The 8,970-nt window shown below is 36.3% G+C and overlaps 1 protein-coding gene across 1 annotated transcript; it reads left to right on the top strand.

The window, feature by feature from the left end:
• The first annotated feature begins 770 nt into the window (after positions 1-770).
• LOC149774777 (uncharacterized) lies at positions 771-4,925 on the top strand. Its single transcript, XM_089944800.1, has one exon. The coding sequence runs from the start codon at positions 899-901 to the stop codon at positions 2,882-2,884; it is 1,986 nt and encodes a 661-aa protein (XP_089800926.1). The 5' UTR covers positions 771-898; the 3' UTR covers positions 2,885-4,925.
• The last annotated feature ends 4,045 nt before the right edge of the window (positions 4,926-8,970 follow it).

Consider the following 8,970-nt stretch of genomic DNA (forward strand, 5'->3'; position numbering starts at 1 on the left):
TGTTGTTGTTGTTGTTGTTATTGTTATAGGTTTGACACCATTTTTCAGCACAGGATAGGCTATACATGGCGGCCAGTATAAATGAAGAGGAAGATCCCGGGAAATCTCGGAAAGAACAACCGACCCACGAGAAGCTACTGTAACATACATCCGGGGATCCAGCCGTGTTGGTTTTGTGCAGCATTAGAGGTTTAACAAAATGTTAAAAAGCAGATTAAAAGTATGAGCTCCACAGAACACGATGCTACCGTAGACATCGAGAAGTTATACACTAATTTATACGACAAAAATTAATTATGAAACATTTTATCCTAGGAATTTTTTCTAGGCCTATATATCAGCCACATTAGCATCTTAACGATATAAATATCTATCTTGAACGGTGTAAAAAAACTGTCCGACAATACACTCTTACAATATCCATATTATCACACGATACGGCGGTATCCCATATTACAAGCAGGTTGATACAAATAATAATAATAATAATAATAATAATAATAATGATAAAATAATAATAATAAAGCATGGATAATTACTAATACTGGCCGCATAGTATAGCCTATCTTGTGCTGAAAAATGTCGTTAAACCCTATAACAATAACAACAACATCTATCAATTTTATATACCGACAACATTTAAAACATAAACACTTATTCCTGATCATGCGAGAATGTATCAGTTAATACATGTATATATACGGTAGGGAAACAAACCTATAACAATATCTGCTAACGTAGCTGTCACGTGCAAACAAGTAGATTTGACGAGCCTTGACCTAGAAGGAATGTATTTGCAAACGACGCGTGATTGCCGAAATTCAACAAACGGCTATAAATAACGAACATTAACGGAGAGCATTATTTCTGCCTCTTGAAAGGAAACGTAATATTTATCATGGCAAGTTCCAGAGAGGATTTTCATTCTGAGGAGAGACAAAACTGTCCTATTTGTCTGAGTGATTTCAAGATTCCAAGACAGTTACCGTGCATGCACTCTTTCTGCGAAAAATGTTTACAGGACTACATATCATCTCGAGATAAAACAGTAGAAAAACTAAAACAAATCGAGTGTCCGATTTGTAGACTAGCTGTTAGCCCTGGACAAAAAGGTAAATCTACTACAATAGTGGCATCTATGTTTTCCATTAACGTGATTTTGCAATCCATTCTAAGTGATGCAAAAGTGAAAGTAGACCGATCATGCGACAGTTGTCACTCTGCGGGCAAATTGAGGTCAGCTGAAGATTTTTGTGTGGAGTGCGAGGAGGCTATGTGTGAAAATTGCTCAGAAGTACATCGAAACCAGAAGATTTCTAGAAATCATGTAATATTTTCCACGGAAGAATTTACAAGCAATCCACAAATTGTAATGAAGTTTGCAAAAGGGTTCAGCTGTCCAGGACACGATGGGGAGGCGATTGATTTCTATTGCAAGGATCACAAGACTGCTTGTTGTAGTAAGTGTTGTATTGTTAGCCACAGAAACTGTGCTAATGTGTCTGAGTTAAAGATGGAATTACCAAGTCTATTGCAGGAAACGAACCCAGACAGTGTAATTGAACATATGAAGACAATAGAGACTCATCTTAAAAAAATTACTGAAGCCTATGACTCTAACATCAGTCTTCTTGAGTCTCATGTAAATGACTTGACCAGTCAAGTCAGAGACCTAAGAAAGAAAATAAATGACGTCTTTGATAAATTGGAGAGAAGAGTAAAGACGGAAGGGCATAGAATTTGCAAAGAAGAGATAATACTAAAACAGGAGGAGAACCACCGTTGTCAAAGTCTGATGAGTTCAATTAGAAATTCACATACACTCCTAGAAACAGTCAAGAAATATGGAACAGAAACGCAGGTGTTTCTTATGACAGAAAAAATGACTTCACAACTAACTTCATACTTGGATCAGATCCAAGAGAGGTACACGAAGACGGCGATCACTACAGTCCAGTTGGAAGTGGATCCCCAGTTTCAGTCAATACTATCAGCAGGCCCAGATAGTTTGGTTAAGATAATCAGCAGAAGAGATCTCGTCAAGCTGCCTGTTCCAGGCATCAAGGAGCCATCCAGAAACCGTCTGATTGAGATGGAAAGAGTTATTGAGACAAAAGATAAAGCTCCTTTACGACCTAACTATATGGGTGTGACGTATTTACACTCGGGTCATGTGATGCTAGCAGATTCTATCAACAAAGCAGTATGTCTGTTGGACTCCACGTACAACTCAATCACCAGTTGCAATATGAAAAGCGACGTATTCGACGTATGTGTTGTAGATGATAATGATGAGGTGGCCGTGCCTTTAGAATATCAGGAAAAAGTTCAGTTCCTGTCTTTCAGAGATGGGGAGATAAGACCGACAAAGAATATAGCTACGAGATATAGATGCAACGGTGTTGCTGCTGCCGGAAATGGGAAACTCATTATATCTGGTTACTGTAATTTTGAAGGTAAACACTACTGGAGCCTCATTAGCAGTGCGGGGAACGAGGAATCCTGTCATCAGTTTGAATGTCAGTGTAATGGCTCAAAGACCAGTGTCGCTCTGGATTCATCTTTCAGACGTGTCTACGTAACAGTGAGTCGAGCCCATTCCCTGTATTGTTTTGACATAAATGGCAGCCAGAAGTTCGTCTATCGTCATGACAGTCTTAAGAATCCCTGTGGTGTTGTTACTGACAGATATAATATGGTGTATGTCGTTGGATATGGTTCTAACAACATCCACCAGATAACACCAGATGGTGCTGTTCTTCAAATCATATCTAACGGAGTACCATCTGAACCTAAATGTATTTGCTTTAGTAGGGACGATGATGTGTTCCTAGTCACAAGTGAATCAGACAGTAGTAAACTTTACCAATATCGACTAAAGTAAGAAGTTCATTTTATATTGTTCTTCGCTGACATTGTGTTTGAGTGAATTGATGTCTTAAAATGTAATTTGTTACATTATTATTACTTAAATAGTTGTATTGCCTAGTATATTTTCAAATCAATGAAAATTATAAATATTCAATATTTTATAAGACTCCACATGCATTAGCTAATACGGGATGATGTTGTTTTTCAGGTCTTATCTAATTGTTTCGTAACTATGTTTCAAGTTACACAGCCTTCGACAAAGATAATGATGCTTGTTTAGGTACAAATCTCAAAGCTGGACACAAGCTGTATCTATTTCGTCACCAATGAAATATTGTTCTAATTATTAATGTTTCGTTAACGGTGATATAAAATGTCTATTTTGGCCATATGCTGTTGTTTTCACAACGATGTAAACTGACTATTTTGATCTAACAGATGAAATTTTGTGGTTTCACAGGTCTCAACATGTAAATAAATAACATGGTTCAATTCTGATATCTTTTTCACTGCTAGATATGTTAAATTGAACCACACGGCATCATATTTTCAATAATTGTTGTTGGAATGATACGTATACATGACCATTAAATTGCTGAACGAAAAGTTGAAATTACCGCCACTACTACTACTACTACACAAGCTGTGGCGGAGGCCTTATGTGTAAATATACCATATTTATAAACGGTTTTTCTATACTTGATGCATATGGCATGAAATATATCCCAGATAAACAAAGCCCTTGTGTAACAGACTTATCAGAACACTGGAGGTCAAAATGTGTCGATTTACAAACTCTCAATTCAGCTCCTTTCCTTTCTCAATATGGTTCTGAACCCTATCAAACGCCTTTTGGCCATTATCAGTATGACCCTGGATCATATCAAACGCCTGTTGTCCATTGTCGGTATGACCCTGGATCATATCAAACACCTGTTGGCCATTATCGGTATGACTCTGGATCATATCAAACAGCTTGTGGCATTTATCAGCATGACTCTGAGTTGTATAAAACGCCTTTTGGCCTTTTTTAAGCATGACATGTCCCTATCAAACGCCCCGTGGCCTTCGCTAATATAACCATGGATTTTATCCAACTTGTGGCATTTATCAGTATGACCCTGGATCATATCAAACGCCTGTTGGCCATTATCAGTATGACTCTGGATCATATCAAATGCCTGTTGGCCATTATCGGTATGACCCTGGATCATATCAAACAGCTGTGGCATTTATCAGTATGACTCTGAGTTTTATTAAACGCCTTTTGGCCTTTTTTAAGCATGACTTGTCTCTATCAAACGCCCCGTGGCCTTCACTAGTATAACCATGGATTTTATCAAATTTCCGTGTGGCCTTTATCAGTATGATCAAATGACAATGGATTGTATCAAAACTCATGTGGCCTTTATCAGTGTTACTGTGGATCATCTCAAACGCATTGAGGCCTTTATCAATATGACTGGATTGTATCAAATGTTTTGTGGCCTTTACCAGTATTACTCGAAATCATTGCCAACACGTTCAAACGCTTTCTGGCCTTTTCTAGTATGAACGTAGATCATATCAATCGCCTTCACCATTATTAATCTTTATTGTATCATACGTATTTTGGCCTCTGCAAGTAATGCTAATTATTAAATTATACGTCTTTTGACCTTTACGATTAAAGCTCATTATTAAATTATACGTGTTTTGACCTTTACAATTAATGCTCGTTATTAAATTATAAGCCTTGTGATTTTTGCCATTATTACTCTTGATTATATTAAACGTCTTGTGGTCTTTGCCAGTATTATTCTGGATCATATCAAACATTTTGGAACCTTTTATTCACTGTACTAATGTCTCTTTTGTGCATAACGTTCATCCCTTATGAGTATGCATGTATGAACTTACACAGTTGTATATATGCCTGTTTGTATGTGTGCATTTTTGTGTGCGAGATACGATGATAGATGTGTCATGTATATTTCCATTTTTAATTCTTAAATGTATATTATGCTCTTTCAATATATGCACCCAATGAAGAATAAAAATATTCATAAATTCTTTCCCTGACCTTAAGTCAGACCGTTGTTTCTTTGAATTGTGTATAATGTTATGAGTAAATACCTTAAGCAATAAATAACCCAGAATAATATAGCTATATATAGTCATCAAAATTGCAGTGTAACGGTTGCTTTGCACCACTATTCTCTGTACGTACCAGTCTCATGACCTACATAACATTTCAAATCTTATCTTTATATACATGGCTACCCGCTGCTGCTCGTCGTCCCGCCCCTAAAAGTGATATATGTTAACTGGTCTGTTTTGGTACAGTTTTGAACTCTTTTCACGAACACAGTTTGACAAAATCTTTCTTTACATGACTAGACAAAAACCAATTGAGAGAGGCAAGTTCATTTGTATTTAAATGTACATTATAATTTTGCAGTAATTTTAATTATTAGTATTATTATTATTATTAGTATTATTATTTTGTGTACACATGATTAAACAATATAAACTTGGACATTTTGAGAAAAACTATGCTAGTACGATTAAACAAAAACATTTTTGACGTACACATTACAGCTAATAGAATTATTTTGCATTCATGTGTATATGACCTGATTACCGTTTAAGGTGTAACATAATTTAAACACTTTCAATAATTTTGGACATACGTTATTCTGCATGCAATAGGGCTGTCGGGGATAAATGTGTTATAAACATCTATTTATTTATCTATCTATCTATCCCGAGAGTGACTGGCATTGAGTTGGTCAAATGCAGAAGAAAAAGAGATAAACCTTGGTTAATGGTTAAGTATGTAAATGCTATTAATCATGCTGAATGCGGAACAATTATTTGATATCTGTATGACCCTAAATAAATCCGGTAGTCAATACGAAACCTGGTTCTCAACAACATCAAGGGAGATTAATCCATCTGACTAAGCTAAACGTTCAGAACTAGCGATGTCTGAGGATAAATGCTCATCGTGAAAAGTGAGATATGAAAATTACATCAAAACAGAATTTTAAACGTCGAAAAGAAATAACTAGGATTTCATACGTTACCAAGATTTTCAAAGTAACACCGAATGAAGTTTACGAACAATAACCCATCATCGCCGGATATTAACAGTTAATTCTCATTTAGGTTATGTAACAGTAAGCAATGGCTAAAATATGTTACACGAAAACATGACTAATGACTTTCTAAAGTAAGGTTATTTGACATTGCTACAAATTCCGTTAGTGTTTTCATCTGACTGCGAGTTACAGAGGCTCTGAATACGCCCATTAATCGTATGAATCCACGTTCTTCATACGGTCGTATATTATACAGAGGCTGAAAGGTACGGGTCAGATTAAGGTTAGTCCTTGACAGCCCATCGTGTTTACAATGTATTGCATCAAGGAATACACATTCACGCAACCTGAAGTTTTATCGGAAAGGATCACATTATAACAAACACAGACACAATGAAGTGCATTCAAACACCTAAAACCTGGGTTTAACCTTTGACGCGTGTTGTAAATGAGAGACAGAGGGGTGGTGGTGCAGATTTGAAGATAAACTGCAAGAAATGGCGAAAATGCGAAGGGTATCCGATTATAAATCTCTTGTCTGCAAAGCATCGTTCTAACTTGTCTTTACCCAAATTTGAAATAGCGAACAAACGGTAGGTTCAAGGGATTAGTCACGAATTTCAAGCATTAACATATGACTACGCCTATGCAGGCGGATTACCGCCATAATTCTATGCTTGTATTTTCTATTTTTCCTTGATGCATTATTGTAAATGACTGCTTGTAAGTGCTACTTTCTTAATTCTATCCATGCATATTGTATTCTTCATTGGTGCAAACTATACATGGATGGAATTATGAATGTAGCACTTGCAAGCAACCATTTACAATAATGCAGAAGGAAAGTAGCATTTACAAACTGCCACATACAGTTTGCACCAATGAAGAATACAATATGCATGGATAGAATTAAGAAAGTAGCACTTGCAAGCAGTCATTTACAATAATGCATCAAGGAAAAATAGAAAATACAAGCATAGAATTATGGCGGTAATCCCCGTCCATATAAGATATTTATTTTTATTGACATTAACTGAAAGATGAATGAATCCGACACCGTACTTGTGCGCATAAAGTCCAATAATGGATTGAACAGAATAATCCAAGCTGAGTTAAACAACGGATATAAAGAATGATATCAATCTTATTTGGAACTAATCAGAACATGTAACTTCAGTTAGTAATAAGAAAAAGAAGCAACATATTGAGCCTAAAAGAAAATATGTCTGATGTATGGATCAATCACCATGGATGATCAACACAAATATGAACACTGATTCTTTAATTGAGGGTTGTCAGAGTATAGGATTTATTCACTAATATGAATAATGTTTGTTTCATCTGCAAGCAGGATGCAAGCATTACTGATTTTCACGCATATAGCGGGATTGAATTCTTGATATCCTTCATATAATGATAGTGATTAATACTGATTTAATAATGGGACAGTGAATCTCGTGTCGTCCAGTGGACGATCACGACGTATTTCCGGTTCCACATCTCTTGTCTAATGACCAAGGTGCTACTACGCATGACAAGTCCCTCTCAGTCTACTGAAGGATCTCCTGGGAGCCTCCTTTTTCCAAACCGACACGTTGGTCACAAAGCTCCGACACCTCACTGCGAGCAAATCCATAACGTCATTTAAGACAACATCACCAAGGACTTCAGCATACGGCTTAATCACAACTCCACAGAGTTCTACGAATCCCGGTATCAAAACCGCATCGGTCTATAGTTGAGGATTGGACCTCATTATCGGTCTACAGTTGAGGATTGGACCTCATCATCGGTCTACAGTTGAGGATTGGACCTCATTAACGGTCTACAGTTGAGGATTGGACTTCACTGTGATACAACAAGGAAAAATTAATATATACGTACACTGGTTGTGGTGAAAGTCAACAGCCCCAGAACACGAGGCAATCGGGTTTCTCATTGTAGGTACTTTGCGTGTGCAGCAATGACAAAACGAACTTTGTATTTTTTAGTCTTCCTCAGGACACGTTGCACGCATTAAAGAAGCCTAGTACATTAATTCGCTACACACAATTCCGTGACAATATGATCATCACAAATATACAATAGAATCAAATCGAACCGCATCCATGTTAACACTGAGATGATATTAACTTCTACTTTTTATCGAATACATTTCGATTCCAATAATAGCAATTTGATGGTCTTATAAAGAAGAAGAAAAAAAATTTAAAACTTTTTGATACAAAGATAGCCCGAGAAATGAGCAATAACAATAAGTCTGCTTAGTCCAATGAACTAGAAAATATGTCATTGCATCGATTCACTTGCTGTTCACTAAAAGAAAAGATATATTTTCCTTGCACATCAGTTAAGATTGCTTTTACAATGTCATATCTTTACCCTCAGATTATGTTTCTATTGCTGACAATTGTCCTTCCTTTTAAACACCGACTTTTGTAATTCAGCATTGATCCAAAAGTTAAAATAATGAAGATTTCTAGTACACTTAAATGTTTTATGAGTTTTGTTCTTGAAAAATATGTTGTGATTGTTGTTTTGTCTTCTGTACTTGTAGTCACAAAGCTATATGACTAGTTTCATACTATATCTATTGCATTTTGTCAGTTTCTTCAACAAATCTTTCCACTGACAATCATGTTCTCTGTGGATCCATCAATATGGAAAGATAGATAGTTTCCAATTAATATTTAAAACTCTATGAAATAGGCTTCTTTTAAAATCTGTGTCCGCATATCTAACCCATTTGTGTACATGATAATATATTAGATGTACCTAAATTGCTACAAAAGCGTCGCTCTTGTATTGAAATTATGTGCCGACGACCTACCTAGCACCCTAGCATCCATAGGTGCTTATTTTGAGATTAGATGTTGCTGTCGATGTATGTATGTATGTATGCATGTATGTATGTATGTATGTATGTATGTATGCATGCATGCATGGATGGATGGATGGATGGAAGGACGGATGAATGGATGGATGGATGGATGGATGGATGGATCAATGTATGTAT

Source organism: Sinohyriopsis cumingii, unplaced genomic scaffold (genome assembly GCF_028554795.1).
Source record: "Sinohyriopsis cumingii isolate HCF-2022 unplaced genomic scaffold, ASM2855479v2 utg000160l, whole genome shotgun sequence".
Classification (NCBI taxonomy): Eukaryota; Metazoa; Mollusca; class Bivalvia; order Unionida; family Unionidae; genus Sinohyriopsis; species Sinohyriopsis cumingii.

Coding starts and splice junctions, on each gene's coding strand:
- LOC149774777 (XM_089944800.1), top strand. CDS start 899: ATGGCAAGTTCCAGAGAGGATTTTCATTCTGAGGAGAGACAAAACTGT.